This window comes from Terrapene carolina, unplaced genomic scaffold, assembly GCF_002925995.2.
Source record: "Terrapene carolina triunguis isolate 2854851 unplaced genomic scaffold, T_m_triunguis-2.0 Scaffold23, whole genome shotgun sequence".
Taxonomy (NCBI): Eukaryota; Metazoa; Chordata; order Testudines; family Emydidae; genus Terrapene; species Terrapene triunguis.
Window position 1 is genome coordinate 22,476,600 of NW_020664374.1, and position 18,667 is coordinate 22,495,266.

The window sequence follows — 18,667 nt, forward strand, 5'->3', positions numbered from 1 at the left end:
TGATTGTCTTGACTGATCCTTTAAAAGTAATTCTTGAGCAATTGGAAATGATACAATGACACTAAGAAAATCCACAGCATTTCACACTGGACTAGAGGAGCTGGCAGGGACATTTATAAAATTCAGATCCAAAATTGGCAGTAAGGTTGGTAATCCGTGATCAGCACTTATGGTAGGTCAAAGGAAGTGATGTTTTTCTTCAGTCACTGTGGTAAAGTACACGTTGTTACTCCTGGGGGAATTCTGTGTCACTGTGCAATGCAGAATTTGCACAGAATTAATGTATTAATGAGCTGCACCCCGTGGGCCACTGCTTTCTGGGAGGGGAGACTGAGGGTAAGGGGCAGGTTGCCGGGGGGAGCATGCCTTGAGCTGTTCCAGGGACGGCCAAACCTTTAAATTCTGCCCCGCCCCACCCCACTATCAGCAGGTACGGGTCGTCTCTGCCCAGCAAGACAGTAAAGAAGCTGCATGGAGCGGAGCCTGTGGCTGGGCTTTGCGGGGTTGGGGGTGCAGTCACCTGGGCCGGGGGTCGTCCCCTGGCTGGGCTCAGGGGACTGTGTGCGGGTGTCTGGCCCCATGGCTGGGCTCTGGGGGAAAATGGGGGCAGTATCTGGGTTGGGGGGAGCCTATGCAGCCCCTTCCACCACCACCCAAATATCCTCTTCCAGTACACACAGACCTCTCCAGCACCCCCCAAATATTCCCTCCCAGTACGCACACACCTCCAACACCCTCCAAATACCCCCCTCCAACAGCCCAAATAGCCCCTCCCAGTACATATACCCCTTCAGAACCCCCCAACTGTACCCAAAAGATCCCCCGTTCCTCTCCCCACAGCAGTGCCCTCCTATTTGGGAACTTGAAATATGGTAACCCTATGGGGTGTAGTAAGTTGAGGCCCTGAGACATAAACCTTTGGTATCAGAGGCCCGGTATGAGGCCTGAGGCCTGAACTGAAGTAATGGTCAAGATGTTGCTAACATAAAGCAAAGTTAGGCTGTGAGCCAGAGGCAGGCCCTGCTCAGAGAAGTTGGCAAGAGGAAGGCTGCTAAAAGAACGTGTGCCAGGATGGCACCAGAACAGCCAGGTACAAACACATCCCACACAGGTAACAAGGAACAAGCAGACCCAGTCTAAAGACAGTATAAAAGGACAATATGATGGATAGACAATATGAAAGGACAATATGATGGATAGACAGCATGATGAATAGACTTATTTGGTCGAACCAACCTGTACCAGGAGAAAGGCAACACCCTAATGCATAGAGGGGCTATACCTCAGTGCGTTCAATGATGTGTAACCTGTTTGTACCTGGGTATAAGAATGCATCCCTGAGTGGACATTTTTGTCTGGCCTAGGGGGCAGTGAAGAGTCCTGCCATTGACTGAGCCGGTCCATTGTCAAGGGGCACATATTCGTAGTATGTCCTGTAGAGTCTGCGGGGAACTATTACTGTGCTTCATTTGACAATAAACCTGGCCGAGTGCCTTCATACCTTATCGGAGTCTGTGGTCATTGGAGGTTCTCTCGGGGTCTGGTGAGCCGGCGATCTGCAGAGCCGGGGCAGCACACAGGTATCACACACCAAATGCATGGACATTGCATGGACACTGCCTGAGGTGGAGTGTGACCAACCAGGTGCGGCCAAGTGATCTCTAGTCGCAGGCCATGAGGAGCAGGTCCTTAAAAGGGGAAGGGGCCATGTGCTCAGGAGTGCACTCACAAGCTTTTACCTCCTGTGAAGGCCCTTCGCCCGGACCGCCTGGCCAGTGGTTCGCTGCATTCTATTCCATCGTGCCTTGGGAAGACTTACCTTCATCACACCATCCATCACTGCGCTATGGGACACTTACCTTCAAGGATCCTAACATCTCCAGTGCCGTGCCTGTCTTGGGAGCGTGAGTATGCGAGTGTGAGTGTGACCCCCCACTTCTTTTGAGCTTAGCTATCAGTATAATAAACGTGCTGCTTTCTGCCAAACTCTGGTGGGTCATTAGTCCTCCCTAAGCTTACTAGCTGGCCCAATTTTGGGTAACAGTGGGGGAGAATGCAGGCAGCTTAGTGGAGGATTTGACCCAAGAGTAGGGGTCCCCTCGTGCCCCCCGATGGTCTCTTGAGTGGGTCCGGCTCGAGCCTGCGTGAAAATGTGGTAGGCTAGCAACCCACTGCTGGGAGAAAAGGACGCCACTGTTGAGTGCTGGTGTAGGGCAAGGGAGAGAATTAGATGTAAATCCCCTGGTGCCCCCTAATAGCTTCTTGAGCGGGTCCGGTTCGAGCCTGTGTAGAAGGTGGTAGGTTAGCGACCCACTGCAGGGAGAAAAGGATGCCACTGCTAAGTATGCCACCGTGGAGCGATGGGAAGAAAAAGGCGAAGCAGGCCGAGCAAGAATAGACCCTCCCCCCTCCTTGGGGAGCGGCGCCGCCGCCTGGGGTGTTGTTAGCATGGCTCTAAAAGAAAGGGGCAGACCCCTGTACGCCAGGGGCGGTTCCACCTGGGAGTACAATTCCTGACTTGGAGAAGGAACGGGATATGTGGAAGGCGCAGGCTCTGACTGCTAGCGCCCAGGCGTCTTCCCTCTCTGTAGCCGCAGTACAGGTGGGATTTTGAAAAAAAGGTGTGAAAATTATGTGATACAGATAACATTATGGGATGGAATTGGAGACAGTTGCATGCTGGGAAGTTGACCCCACGTTCCCAGTCACCCTGCACGACTTGTTTTGGCCCCATCGTGCATTGCCAAAACTTCCCAAAAGACAAATGTTGGCGAGTTGCACGCCTACCCATGGTGCACCACGCTCTGTGTTGGTACAAGCACTCCTGGTGAGTACGTGCACTCCCAACACAGGCCACCAGGTCTGCATATGCACTACCTACGTACTAGCTGTGGTGGCTGTATCCAACATAACTTTAGTCAACATAAGTCTGTAGTGTAGACATGGCCTTAGTTTGTAAGGTCTTTGATAATTTCCTGAAATCTAGATCTTCAATTGAACATGCTTCCTATAATGTGGTTTCTGCCTCCCGTCTACCCTCTTATGGCCACTCTATGGCCCCTTGCCTCTGTTTTCCTCCTTCTTCAGGGCTCCTGAAACACACTCAACATAGTGCAGAGGAAATTAAAACATTCCCCACTTGGGGTCCAATTTATTCTGTCCTCAAGTACATGCCGGCCTTCCAGCTCTCAACCCCCACTCAGTATCTCTCTCCCCTTAGTTGGAGGGGGTTTTCAGCCCTCTGTCTCAGAGCTAGGTCACAGTTCAGTGTCTCTGCAGGAGCCAAACTTGCTCCCTAAAGCTGCTGCTTCAAGCCAGCACTAGCTCCTCAAGCTCCTGCTGCCTGACCATCTCCCCCTCACTACAGCTACCTGCTGCTCTTTTAGGGGAACAGCTACTCTCACACAGGTGTAATCCTATGGTAATCAGGGTTGGTTAGTACCCATCCCTCCACCAAGGCAAGCCACCCTGCTACACTGCCTTTTTACATTGCTATTATTATGCCTGGATGATTCCATTGCAGTGTTGGGATTCAATCTACCTTATTAGCACTTGTGCAGTATAAGACACAAATGTGTAATGAGATAACCATACTTTGGGCAGAATCCTGTTCTGCGTGACACAGATGTGCAGATAAGTTCACGGCGGATAGGTCCATCAATGGCTATTAGCCAGGATGGGCAGGGATGGTGTCCCCAGCCGCTGTTTGCCAGAAGCTGGGAATGGGCAATGGAGGATGGATCACTTGATGATTATCTGTTCTGTTCATTCCCTCTGGGGCACCTGGCATTGGCCACTGTCGGAAGACAGGATACTGGGCTGGATGGACCTTTGCTCTGACCCAGTATGGCCGTTCTTATTTTCTTATGACATTGAATCAGGCCAAGGTGGCAGCTTGTTTATTGCTTCCACACCCCTGTTGCCAAGATGGCTCTGCAAAGCTTCCACCGCTTCCCCATACCCTAACGCTATCACAAGGGCAAGAGTTCCCTTTTATTTAAGGTTACTTCATAAATCTGGGGGAAAGGAGAGGAATGGGCACTAATGCAGAAATCCTCTTGGAAGCTGTTGTTTTTTAGAGTCTACCTTTTACAAACTTCAGTTAGGCTGGGTCAGGATTTTCTCAATACTTACTTTGTGCCAGGACTTGCCAGGGCTGAGCCCCGGCACCTCTAGGCTGGCAGTTCAGAGCCCCGGCACCTCTGGGGTCGCTGCATCAGTTATGAATGTAAAAAAATTGCTTGAGCCCCAGCACCTCTTTCATTACAAATTAAGCATTGGACAAGTGACAATATCTCAGGATAGCTAATTTGCATGGGCCAATCACATTTGTACATCTTAATGAGGCAGGAAAGGCTCTAACGCAATACATTTGCCATATGCTGTAATATTTTTTTTTGTCTGTTCCACATGAGTATTGGAATCAGCTTCATGTGCTAACACTGACACAACCAACCATAAAACTTCCACCCATGTGGGTTGTCCCAGTAACTGTTAAAAACTTTCTTTTTAAATATGATAAAAATAATATAAAATATACATGTGTACTCCAACTCCTCCACTGGGCACCATTATTTGAATCTGAATGAAATCAAACAAGAAACAATGTTCTTGTCTAATTCAAGCAAGGAATTCACATAAGTGGGATTTTTCATCCATATGTTCAGTGAATGCAGGATGTTGGCACACATCCTGGGAACAGATGGGCCCTTATTGACTCTTCTTAGAAAGAGCTTTCAAAAGCCCAAGGCCAGCTTTCCATGTCAGCAAACACACAATTGCACTTTCAGTCATGTTTGAACACATGTGATTGTCTTAAAAGTTCCTGATGACACAACTTCAGTAAAAAGGTCTGCTGACCCTGCTGATGTAGCCTGGGAGGGAAAGCAGGATGTTTTAGTGGTTATTTCCCCCCCAGCTGGGCAATTACGACTTCAGGGTGTGCTGGCATCTTTTCTCTAGAAAAGAGAGACTGAGATGGCTAGGCTTTCTTTGATGTCTGAAACGTTGGGAAGTCTATAAATACAGCTAAGATACACCTGCCTCCTGCCCCTTGATGTCACAAAATTCCCACCAAATACAAAAGGGGCCAAGTCCTTCCATTACATTTAAATGGTGATGAGCTACTGAAAAACGGTGTGAACAATAATAGTGAGGATTCAGTGAAAGATAATTGTTTTGGTTCATCAGCACCATACGTACCTTTCTATTGATAACAGTTTTGATCATCAATAACAGTAATCACTGACTTGTGGGCTCTACTGTCTTGCTCCCAGGTGCATCTTCTCATCCAAGTGTCTTGCCTGACGTATCAGTCTCGTCAGTAGTTCAGCGTCTAGGCCACATTGATCGTGGTTCTTTTCTGTGTGCGTGCCTTAATTGGTGGCACTTTGGATCCTGGGTCAAGTTGTCCAATTCATTTTGTCCTCCATGGAACAGGAAATCCCATGAAGCTGCAGGGGCTGGAGCTATCTCTGGAGAGGCCTTGGGTGCACAGATTCCAGGGACCCTACCTCTTCCCTCTACCAAGCCACTGCTCCTGAAATACTTCCTCAAGGAGAGGCTGCAGGTTCTACAGTTTTCAGAATGGAGAGAGGTAAATAGTGGTGTCCCCCAGGGGTCTGTTCTGGGACCAGTCCTATTCAACATATTCATAAGTGATCTGGAAAAAGGGGTAAACAGTGAGGTGGCAAAATTTACAGATGATACAAAATTACTAAAGATAGTTAAGACCCAGGCAGACTACGAAGAGCTATAAAAGGATCTCTCAAAACTGGGTGACTGGGCAACAAAATGGCAGATGAAATTTAATGTTGATAAATGCAAAGTAAAGCACATTGGAAGGCATAATCCCAACTACACATATAAAATGATGGGGTCTAAATTAGCTGTTACCACTCAAGAAAGAGAACTTGGAGTCATTGTGGATAGTTCTCTGAAAACATCCACTCAATGTGCAGCAGTAGCCAAAAAAGTGCACATAATGGTGGGAATAATTAAGAAAGGGATAGATAATAGGACAGAAAATATCATGTTGCCGCTATATAAATCCATGGTATGCCCACATCTGGAATACTGTGTGCGGATGTGGTCACCCCATCTCAAAAAAGATATATTGGAGTTGGAAAAGGTTCAGAAAAGGGCAACAAAAATGATTATGGGTATGGAACAGCTTCCGTATGAGGAGAAATTAATAAGACTGGGACTTTTCAGCTTGGAAAAGAGACGTCTAAGGGGAGATATGATTGAAGTCTATACAATCATGACTGGTGTAGAGAAAGTAGTTAAGGAAGTTTTGATTACTACTTCTCATAACACAAGAACTAGGGATCACCAAATGAAATTAATAGGCAGCAGGTTTAAAACAAACAAAATGAAGTTGTTCTTCACACAGTCAACCTGTGGAACTCCTTGCCAGAGGATGTTGTGACGGCCAAGACCATAACAGGGTTCAAAAAAGAACTAGATAAATTCATGGAGGATAGATCCATCAATAGCTATTAACCAGGATGGGCAGGAATGATGTCCCTAGCCTCTGTTTGCCAGAAGTTGGGAATGAGCGACAGGGGATGGATCACTTGATGATTACCTGTTCTGTTCATTCCCTCTGGGACACCTGGCATTGGCCACTGTCGGAAGACAGGCTACTGGGCTAGATGAACCTTTGGTCTGACCCAGTAGGGCCATTCTTATGTTCTTATGTACAGTGCCGAGAGGGTGCCACAAAGGAAATGACTCTGCCTCAGGCTATGTTAATGTTTTTGTGGATTTCCTGCATGATGTTGGCTGTTTGGTAGGAAGGATATGCTTCCTCTCTGAATTCTCCTCCAGCACCTCACCTCATCCAAGATAACTGTTCCAATGCATGAGTCTTGACTATGGGTAGCCCTCTTTGAGTCCAGGGAAAGTGTCTCTGTGGGAGCTAGGTAGGGAGACATTCACCCTGTGAAAATGGATCAGCCCTCTGTACAAACACATAGGATTAATTCTTGCTTTGATATTTCAGCTTTCTTTCTTGTCCCCTGCGCCATCTCTAGTCATCACTTCCCTTTCTGCTTGCATTCAAGTTGGTTCGTCCAATTTTGCACAACATTTCTCTAGCCTCCCTCACTGTACAGCATCTTGAGATAATTTGTTTGAAGGACGTTATGCATTAGTACATTGAATTGTATGGTAGGGTAAAAAGCTAATTACAAACAAAGGATTTTCCATAGTGCACGAGAATATTGATCCTTCCAGTGTGGTTTCCTGCCTCTGATGGTGGCTGATAGGATGTTTGAAAGGAGGCAACAAAACAAACAAACCGATAATGCCCTTGGCCAATTGCATGACACTGAATACTAGAGAAAAATGTTCTCCTTGACCTTTGCAGCAATCTGTGTATTTTTTGAAGCATAAGATTTTATTACGCCACTTAAGGATGTGGAACAATAAACTTTATTATCAGTTATAAAACTACCCAGCCAGTTTTAAAATTCAAGCTAAATATTTAACTCCAAGATGTCCTGTGACAATGAATAAATTACTGGACAGGCTCTGCACTGTGTGAATAAATATTTTCTTTTCTTTCTTTTAAATGTCCTTGTCATTTAATTTCATTGAATGACCATCAGCTCTCATATATTTTTTAAAACAACCAAATCCATCAACATGATTGAGGTTGTCCTTTTTAACTGACTATGAAATATTATTTTCTGCTACACAGGTGGCACAAAGGGAGTGGAAACTGCTCGGATCCCCTCTTTCTAGGGATTTTCCTAGTATGAGGGAGTCTCTAGTGGGTTTAAAGCCACAACTCCAGCATAGAGGCTGTGTCTCGGTCAGGGAGGGGCTATGGCTAGAGTGTACTGTACCTCAGCTATCTTCAGGTGAGAGATGGTTGCTTGGGGAATGTTGCCAGCTGGTGTAGGTTAGAGCAGTCCTCAGGCTGCTCTAACATGGACTGGGGGTGGAGACTCAGGAAACTCTAACCAGTTCCTTGGCAACTCCCTTTCCCCTTCCCCCACTGCATTGATCAGATCTTGCTCAAGAAGAAAAGTTGGGCCTATATCTTCAGAAAGGCCATTGGTTTGTTTTGTACCTGTGGCTGCATGTTTGTCAATAGGGGGCTTATCTGAACTCGGTGGCTTCTGCAAATTTCTATCCAATGATAATTGTGAAAAGAATAAAGTGAAAATGCTGGGTTTTTTCTTCAAAAGTGAAATAGTTTTAAAGGTAATAATAAATGGTGCTAGTGTAACACCAACAGACACGAGTCAGTGGTGGGTGGGATTGAACCCTGGGGCCTCTGGAGCTTAGTGCATAAACCTCTACTGCATGAGCTAAAAGCCAGCGGCTTGGTAGCTAAGGCTGTAGAGCAAACTCATTAATCTCGCACTAAGTGGTCTCGGTGCCACTCAATGGGACAGAGCACCACACCCAGCAGGTGTGTGGGTTACACTAGCAGGTGCCTGATGGACGTTTTGCCTGTACAAGAGCTTCAGCATTAGTCAGAATAATGAATCCAAATTTAAGGAAAAAAATAATTGCATGATTAATTGTGCTGTTAAACAACAATAGAATACCATTTATTTTAAATATTTTTGGATGTTTACTACATTTTCAAATATATTAATTTTAATTACAACACAGAATACAAAGTGTACAGTGCTCACTTTATATTTATTTTTATTACAAATATTTGCACTGTAAAAAATAAAAAAATATATTTTTCAATTCACCTCATACAAGTACTGTAGTGCAATCTTTTTATCATGAAAGTTGAACTTACAAATGTAGAATTATGTAAAAAAAAACCTGCATTCAAAAATAAAACAATGTAAAACTTTTGAGCCTACAAGTCCACTCAGTCCTACTTCTTGATCAGCCAATCACTCAGACAAACAAGGTTGGTTACAATTTGCAGGAGATAATGCTGGCCGTTTCTTGTTTACAATGTCACCTGAAAGTGAGAACAGGCGTTTGCATGGTACTTTTGTAGCTGGTGTTGCAATATATTTACGTGCCAGATGCGCTAAAGATTCATATGTCCCTTCATGCTTCAACCACCATTCCAGAAGACATGGTTCCATGCTGATGATAGGCTCTGCTTGAAAACGGTCTAAAGCAGTGCGGACCGACGCATGTTCATTTTCATTATCTGAGTCAGATGCCACCAGCAGAAGGTTGATTTTCTTTTTTGGTGATTCGGGTTCTGTAGTTTCCGCATCAGAGTGTTGCTCTTTTAAGACTTCTGAAAGCATGCTCCACACCTCGTCCCTCTCAGATTTTGGACGGCACTTCAGATTCTTAAACCTTGGGTCGAGTGCTGTAGCTATCTTTAGAAATCTCACACTGGTACCTTGCATTTTGTCAAATCTGCAGTGAAAGTGTTCTTAAATTGGACAACATGTGCTGGGTCATCATCTGAAATTGCTATAACATGAAATATATATGCAGAATGCAAGTAAAACAGAGCAGGAGACATACAATTCTCCCCCCCAAGGAGTACAGTCACAAATTTAATTGACGCATTATTTTTTTAACGAGCATCATCAGCATGGAAGCATGTCCTCTGGAATGGTGGCTGAAGCATAAAGGGGCACACGAATGTTTAGCATATCTGGCATATAAATACCTTGCAACACAGGCTACAAAAGTGCCACGTGAACGCCTGTTCTCACTTTCAGGTAGCATTGTAAATAAGAAGCAGGCAGCAGTATCTCCTGTCAATGTAAACAAACTCGTTTGTCTTAGCGATTGGCAGAATAAGAAGTAGGACTGAGTGGACTTGTACGCGCTAAAGTTTTACACTGTTTTGTTTTTGAGTGCATGTAGCATGGCGGGCACTCACTGCCATGGTGCCTCCTGCTGGTCAGTCTGGGAATTAGCTCTTTCCAGCCTCAGAGCACCTTCTGCTGGCCAGAGTCTCCCTACCGGTACCTGCTTCCTGGTCTCCACCACCATACTTCAGGCCCTGCATCCCTCCCGGCCTGCGGTGACCCTTATCTTGGGGTGCTGCCCCCCAGCAGTGCACCCCCACTCTGGGTCTCCCCTCCCAGGGGAACCCCTTCCCCCATGCCCACCTTGCCTCAGTGGCTACTGCCAGTCATCATCTAGCCCCCTTTCTCTGGGGCAACCTGCAGTCTGTAATGGCCATTCATCATTGGCAAGGGGGTTAGACCTGCTGCCTTTCCCTGCAGCCACAGTACTGCCTTAGGCCTTCCTGCCAGGCCTTAGCCTGGGAGGTAGCCAGGCCTGAGCTCCCCAGCTCAGCCTGCCCCTTCCCCAGGGGCTGCTCTGTCGAAGGTACCCTGTCTCTCCCAGGCAGCCAGGTCTTTCTCACTCCAGGGCTGGAGTGAGACTCTCATGGCTCCTTACTCACAGCCCTCTTATCAGGGCCAGCTGTGCCCTGATTGAGCTGGCCACACCTATGGCCAGCTACTCAGCCAGCCTCCCTCAGCTGCTCTCACTCCTTTATCCCAGGAGCAGGGTAACCGCTCCGCTACAGTGCAGTTATGTAGCCCAAAAAAAAATCTGCATTTGTAAGTTACACTTTCATGATAAAGAGATTGCACTTCAGTATTTGTATGAGATGGATTGAAAAATACTATTTCTTTTGTTTGTCATTTTTACAGTGCAAATATTTGTAATAAAAAATAATAATATAAAGTGAGCACTGTGCACTTTGTATTCTGTGTTGTAATTGAAATCACTATTGAAAATGTAGAAAAACATCCAAAATATTTAATACATTTTAATTGGTATTCTATTGTTTAACAATGCGATTAATTGCAATTCATTTTTTTAATCGCGATTAATTTTTTTGAGTTAATTGCGTGAGTTAACTGTGATTAATTGACAGCCCTAGAAAAAATATATAGGCACATCACTACTGTCACAGTAACACAGCCAGCCTCCTCTATGTCCCTTTTCCGGTGTCTGAGGGCACCCTCCAGGACAGTAGTTCTTAACCTTTACTGCAGCCTGCACCCCTTTGGTTCTTCAAATATGTTCTCGCACCCCTTAAACCTAGATATATTTTTTGTTTGTATATTATGGTAATTGTTAAAAAATGTATAATGTTAATAAATACATAGGTTTGATGAAACAAAGTAGTTGTACTTACGTGCCTGTGCTTAATTTGTGTTTTCGATGATTTACCTTCTAAAAAAATCTGGCATGTCTCGCACCCCCAGAAACGGCATCTCGCCGGGTGCGTGCACCCCAGGTTAAGAACCACTGCTCTAGGATCCCAGGCCTCGAGCTGTTTCCTTTCTTGGGGTGGAATCACATAGTTCTCCCACTCTTAGACTGGGTTGTCTTGACTCAGTAGCTGCAGATCTGTTTAGGAGTTTGTGACCAGTTTTCTTAAAACAAAGTATTGTTTAATCTTAACAGTAGGAGCAAATAATAACAAGAGAGAAAGGATTTTGAAACTACAAAAGGCCTACATGCACATCTATCTTACCTAGAATCTTAGGCAGGCCTATCCTTCCTCAGACCCTAACCTCTGGAGTCTGGGTTTTCCTTATATTTCTCCTCTTCTGTCCTGGAGGGACTGTCCTAAATCCAGCCACAGTTCTTCGCTTTCTCATCTCACACACTTGGACCTGCTGCCCAAAACCTGTCTGGGGAGTTCTGCAGTAGGCTGAGCCAGATTTCCAAAGCAAATGGTTCTTGCATTTTCTCTCAAGTGTTTTCCAAGATGGATATGTCTGGTTTCACTTGCACCTTCCTGTGTGCAGTGCCTGACAATCCTATTACACAACTAGCATAACTACTGCTGGAAAGAGCAAGATAAAATGCCTCCTAACCTGAAGGTGTAAGACATTGATTAAGTGTGTGCCACATCCCCTTCTAGTGGCTGGTTCTCTAGAGGATAAAAAACTAGTATTGCTACTAGTGACAATTACCCCTTTAGCTCAAGTTTTAGAGGTCTGTGATGAAGATCCCACGGTCATGAATACCCAGAAAAGGGGGTGCTAGTAGAGCTGAGTGGAAAATCAGAATTTCCATCCTGTAGAAAGTTCTGATGTTCAACATTTGCTTTTGTCCTGAATCAGAATGAAAAAAATGAAGTATCAACATTTTTCTATTAATGAAAAGTTTCAAAAATGTTTCATTTGGGAAAGGCTGAAATATTTCACTTCAGCATTTCTGATAAAAAATAAAATGTTGACATTTCTGAATCAAAATGTTTCATTTTGGTTTGTTGAACAGACCATAAATGCTTCATTTTTGAGTCAATTTCAGCCTTAAACTATGTTTCCCTGTTGTGATGCATTGCCTTGGGGGTGTTGTACCTCAGATTATCCGCTATGGGCCAGGTTCCCTGGCCAGACTACATCTCCCACAGTAGTGTAGTTGATGGTAAACTTGGGTAAACAGAGTAGACCCACTTCTCATTTAGGGAATATAGAGTTTCCTTTAGGCTAGTTTACTCATTTTATTTTTTTACCACTACACCACTGATCTCCCATTGTGCACCTGTAGTTATGGGACTTTTATGATGTACCATGCTCAGTCAAAGGGTAGACTGTATTGCATCATGAGAAATGAAGTCTTGCCAGGGAGCTCAGCCCATAGGAGAAAACATGAGCCCAAACTACAGCTTCCATAAAGCAATGTGTCACAATTAGGGAAATGCAGTTTAATGTTGAACTGGCTCCAAACAAAGAGCCCTGGCTTTCAACAATCCCAAATATTCAGAATCAGGTGAAACCAATCCAAAAGGAAATATTTCCATTTTGTTTTCCAAATAGAAAATCAAAATGGCAGCATAATTGACATTCTCCTGTGGAAAATGTCAATTTTGTTCAAACTGAGTTTTCCTTTGGAAAATATTTCCAACAAAAATTCCCAACCAGCTCTACCTGCTACAGAGATCAAATTGAAAAATTCTGCTATTTTGTGTTGTTTTTTTTAAGTTTATAAATCTGCCTTCATTGTAATGTAACTCTCTCTCTTGAACTCTCTCCCCTTCATTGTAATGTAACTCTCTCTCTCCCCTCCCCTTCCCTTTTTATGCAAAAAGTAGTTTTGGTTTATATGGCAAGAACTTGCAAAACTGGATCAAAATGGTGTGGTTGTTTGTTTAAGAGTTGAGTAAAATCCAGCTCTCCTGTTAAATCGTTTTTAAACATGAGGTAAAAAGTTTAATTTTCACTTGCTTCTCCTCCCCATTTTTGGTTCCTTTAGGGGTGAAGTCTATGGTAGTTTTCCACTTTAATAGGACCATGATTTGGTCTGAAATGTATCCATTGGTCTCCCCCGCCCCTAACTTCACACAGAGAGGTAAATGCGGAGTGCAGTACATATGCCTCTTGCTCATAGGTTTAAACTGTTTCTCTCAAAGCCTTGCAAAAGTGACTATCGCTGACATTTCAGGTAGTGTGTGGGAGGTGCTGCCTGGTGCTGGGGTGTGTGTGAAGAAGAGGGTGACATTCTGAAGCTTGGAACTTGTACTGTAAGTATTAACACTGTATGCCTTAGGGAGCTCTGTCTTTATGTGTCTTGTGGAGCAGGGACATCTTTACTGTATGTCTTTAACAGCACCTAGCAAATAAATAACACAACACTAGAGGGGACACGGACACAAGTGTGGAACCTCCCTGCCGACAAGAAGGATGTTGCTAACGCACAAGGCAAGAGTGTAAATTGTGTGTGGGCACTGCTCAACAGGACTTCGCCACCCAGTCACCCTGTGGTTTCCTTGGGGGATCTTTCACTGGCGCCTCATTCTGCAGCAGTGTTTGAACGGAGAGAGAAAGAGCTGGCTATTCGGACTGTCAAGCATTTACCCAATCGAAAGGTAGTTGGGAGGAAATTTACATTTGGCAACAAATCTCAGCGCCTTACTGGAAAAGCGCAGAAGTAGCAGTGCTTTGTAACTCAGCCATCTGGGGACTGGGAACACTGAAAAGGAAGCAACGCCTCAGGGACAGCACGAGGAGACAAGGCTTAACAGAAGCTAAAGAAATGCAGAATGGGACCGATCCCGTCTGCATTGCAAATGAGCCTCCGTTCTCTCACAAAATTATCGGAAGTAAGTTTTGCTGCTGCTTTAAAAACTGTGTGTGTGTGCGCGCGGGGGGGGGGGGGGGGGTGGAGGGATTTTCCAGGAAGATTTGTTAGTTGAAACGTGTCTGGACTGAAAGCCCTGTTTTCTCGTTGCAGACTATGTACATCTAAATACCCGGTCACTAGTTTCCCGTTTTATTTTAGTGATCTGTAACATGAGGAAGCTGGGTTAGTGTTTGAAAGGGATTCCAGTAACTAAAAACGCTAAAAAATGGACCCACTGTTAAAGTGTGTGATAATTATTAATATTTGGAGGTAATTTTTTTAGTACAAAGTAGTTCACCAGAGTAACAGAAATGTAATGGCCATGCTAAGTATAATCTATGCTGTATTGTAATTTTGATGCTATACAACCTGATCCTGTCGACATTTATTACCAGACCAAGTGCTTATACTATGGTGAGTTACATAAGAACAGCCATACTGGATCAAACCAAAGATCCATCTAGCCCAGTATCCTGTCTTCTGACAGTGGCCAATGCCAGGTGTCCCAGAGGGAATTAACAGAACAGGTAATCATCAAGTGATCCATTCATTCCCTGTCACTCATTCCCAGCTTCTGGCAAACAGAGGCTAGGGACACCATAGAATCATAGAATATCAGGGTTGGAAGGGACCTCAGGAGGTCATCTAGTCCAATCCCCTGCTCAAAGCAGGACCAACACCAACTATATCATCCCAGCCAGGGCTTTGTCAAGCCGGGCCTTAAAAACCTCTAAGGATGGAGATTCCACCACCTCCCTAGGTAACCCATTCCAGTGCTTCACCACCCTTCTAGTGAAATAGTGGTTCCTAATATCCAACCTAGGCCTCCCCCACTGCAACTTGAGACCATTGCTCCTTGTTCTGTCATCTGCCACCACTGAGAACAGCCGAGCTCCATCTTCTTTGGAACCCCCCTTCAGGTAGTTGAAGGCTGCTATTAAATCCCCCCTCACTCTTCTCTTCTGCAGACTAAATAACCCCAGTTCCTTCAGCCTCGTAAGTCATGTGCCCCAGCCCCCTGATCATTTTTGTTGCCCTCCGCTGGACTCTCTTGAATTTGTCCACATCCTTTCTGTAGTGGGAGGCTCAAAACTGGATGCAATACTCCAGATGTGGCCTCATCAGTGCCAAATAGAGGGGAATAATCACTTCCCTTGATCTGCTGACAATGCTCCTACTAATGCAACCCAATATGCCATTAGCCTTCTTGACAACAAGGGCACACTGCTGACTCATATCCAGCTTCTCATCCACTATAATCCCCACGTCCTTTTCTGCAGAACTGCTGCTTAGCCAGTCAGTCCCCAGCTGACTGATGGACCTATCCTCCATGCCATTACAATAGCCATTACTGATGGACCTATCCTCCATCAATTTATCTAGTTATTTTTTTAACCCAGTTATAGTCTTGGACTTCACAACATTCTCTGGCAAGGAGTTCCACAGGTTGACTGTGCGTTGTATTAAAAAATACTTTTGTTTGTTTTAAACCTGCCGCCTACTAATTTCATTTGGTGACCCCTAGTTCTTGTGTTATGAGAAGGAGTAAATAACACTTCCTTATTTACTTTCTCCACACTAGTTATGATTTTATAGACCACTATCATATCCCACCTTAGTCATCTTTTTTCCAAGCTGAAAGGTCCCAGTTTTATTAATCTCTCCTGATATGGCAGTCGTTCCGTACCCCTAATCATTTTTGTTGCCCTTTTTGGAACCTTTTCCAATTCCAGTATATCTGTTTTGAGATGTGGTTACCACATCTGCATGAGTATTCAAGATGTGGGCATACCATGGATTTATATAGAGGCAATATGATATTTTCTGTCTTATTATCTATCCCTTTCTTAATGATTCCCTTAATGAGTTGTCTGTCACTTGTAAATTTACTCAGGAAGTTCAGGAGGGGACTACAATACAATGAATCATCTCTCAGCTGGCATTATTGCATAATGGTTTCCAGGCTGTCCAAGATAGTGGGAAAAATCCACTGCTAAATTGAGGCAACATTAACTTTTTATTTAATAGAATGGGGAGGGGGAGAATAGATTCAGCAGTGACTGGGACACCCAGAAAAATGCCTGAAAAAAGAGCTAATGCTTTGTCACCTGCAGTTTATAGACCATTTATAAGAAGAGTATTCCTTATTTTGGTGTATCTGTGACTGGGATGGGGGAGCTGGGCAGAGGTGCTATGTTTCTGGGTCCAGATGCCCTTTCCTTCCTCCCAAGAAGAGCGGAGTAAACAGTCACACAGAATCTGTGCAGCAACCATCAAGAGGATGATGCAGCAGCTTCTTCCTTGCTATGCCCACGTATGCTCTTCCATGTAAACTCAATGCAATCAGGGCTTCCTGGACTGGGGGGTGGGAAGGAATCACAGTTGGGGAGCAGCTCTGCTGATCAAAAAGTCTGCTGGAAGCAGCATTAACTCCTTTTTATTTTTAATCAGTGACAATAGGGACATGTGTAGCCACAGGGAGTCTCCTAATGTTGCACGACTCCTCCTGTGCAGCTAGGGGACTGAGAATAGACAGGCACGTGGAGGGAAAGTCCCATGGGGTTGTCCTAAGCTCTCCCTGTATGTCCTTGGGGGTCTGTATTGTCATGCCACTTCCTTCCTGTCCCCTAAGGCCATGCCTTCACTAGGAAAAAAGTGTTTTTAAAACGTTAGCTAACGTGTTAATCTGCCTGGTCTAGAGCAGGATTTTAACATATGTTAAAAGTACAATTTACCCTGTCAATTTATCCTGGGGGGGAGGGATAGCTCAGTGGTTTGAGCATTGGCCTATTAAACCCAGGGTTATGAGTTCAATCCTTGAAGGGGCCATTTAGGGATCTGTGGGGAAAAAATCTGTCTGGGGATTGGTCCTGCTTTGAGCAGGAGGTTGGACTAGATGACCTCCTGAGATCCCTTCTAACCTTGATATTCTATGATTCTACACTAGATTTGTTTTACATATGTTCAAAATATCCCTTTGTTTCTACTGAAGACAAGGCCTGTGTGGTCACAGACCTCTCCCCTGAGTGGTACATGTAGCTGCATCTCTCCAACTTCATGACATTTTTGGAGAGCCCTCCGACCCCCATAGATTTTACAATGGGAGAAGAGAAGTGAGTTCCTTATCTCTTAATGGGTGTCAGAATGGAGCATGGTGGGACATCAACCCTGACCTTGGAGTATGTCTACTCTGCAAAAAACCAACCCCCCGTTCCTCCCAAAAGCCTTACTGCAGCAAGTCTCAAAGTCTGTGTCAACAGACTCAGGCTCCCAGGGCTCGTACTACAGGGCTAAAAGTAGCATTGTAGACACTCCTGCTTGGGTTGGAGCTGAAGCTCTCAGAACCATTGCACACACACCCCGCGGGGGTTCAGAGCCCCACCTCCAGCCTGAGTAGGAATGGCTTTACAGCTATTCTTAGCCCCACCATAGCACAAGCCCCACCAGCCTGAGTCAGTTGACAAAGTTGATGTGCTGCTGCAGGGTTTTTGTTTTTGGCAGTGTAAACATACCCCTTGTGTCCCAGGTTACTGAGAGCTCCTTACATCAAGTAGTATGGCCTTGTATACACATACATTGGCACTGGCTTCCACTAAAAGTGTATTGTACAATTATGTGATTTAAAGAGGTGCAAAGCCCTGTGTGGACACACTATAAGCTGCCCAGTGGATAGAGCAGGATCTTTCCTGTGGTTGTACTAGCAGTTCCAGTAATCGAGTATAGATCCAGGGGTCAAACCAAAGGTCAGAAGCCAATGGGTAAGCCAAGGGATGTAGCCAAAAGTCAGAGCCAGGAGTCAGAAACCAGAATGGAACAGGTACAGGCTGAGGTTGGAGCAGGAGTAGGCTTTAAGCAGAAGTGAGAGCAAGTTAAGCACCGCTGTATGCACCGAACAGCCACTGATGTGAGACTTGGCAACACAAGGGGAAAAAAAGTGGCACTGCCTTTCAGAACAAGCCCCAAACTAGCCCAGCCCATTTCAGAGGGAGGTGTGTGGGGGCAGTGCTTAAATGAAAGAGTTGCCAGGACTCAGAAGTACTGGAAGCTCCCGAGAAGTGTGTGGGGGCCACCGGCACCTGAACAGTGGTCCTGCCTCTTCCCCGAGGTCCCACCCCGCCCCACCTCTTCTCCCGAGGCCCCATGCCCACTCCGCCTCTCCTCCTGAGGCTCCCCAACCTGCCACTTACTCCTCTCTGCCTCTTACCCCCCTTAAGGCAGGAAAAAAGTGATGGGGCCATGGCCCCGTGGTCCCCCCGTTCCAGCGGCCCTGCGGGGTTCAGCCCCAGCACAAAGTAAGCACAGGGTGGGCGGCCAGAGAGGGGCGGCTGCTGACCGGGCGTCCAGCTCTGAAGGCAGCACCGCCGCCAGGAGCAGCGCAGAAGTATGAGTGGCATGGAAGTCCACTATTACAAAAAAGCAACCTCCAAATAAAACAAGCCCCAAAACCTGCAGCCCGCGGCTCTAAAAAAAAATTACAGCGGACTTGGCAATGCTCCTCTGCCCAATCAAAATGAAACCATATGGAGGGAGCTCATTGGGTCCAATTGAGTTTGCTGGGTTGCCTAGCAACCAGGCTGGGAGCCAGCAGAAAGACAAACACTTAAAGACAATTTAACCTGGT

The 18,667-nt window shown here is 45.4% G+C and overlaps 1 protein-coding gene across 1 annotated transcript in view; it reads left to right on the forward strand.

Moving 5' to 3' along the window:
- Window positions 1-13,693: 13,693 nt before the first annotated feature.
- The window catches only part of LOC112118060 (organic solute transporter subunit alpha-like), a 31,894-nt gene continuing 26,920 nt past the window's right edge, over window positions 13,694-18,667 (forward strand). Inside the window, exon 1 of the mRNA XM_026649197.1 lies at window positions 13,694-14,026. Within this exon, the coding sequence (XP_026504982.1) occupies window positions 13,960-14,026 (67 nt within the window). The 5' untranslated portion in view covers window positions 13,694-13,959. The remainder of the gene's footprint in view (window positions 14,027-18,667) is intronic.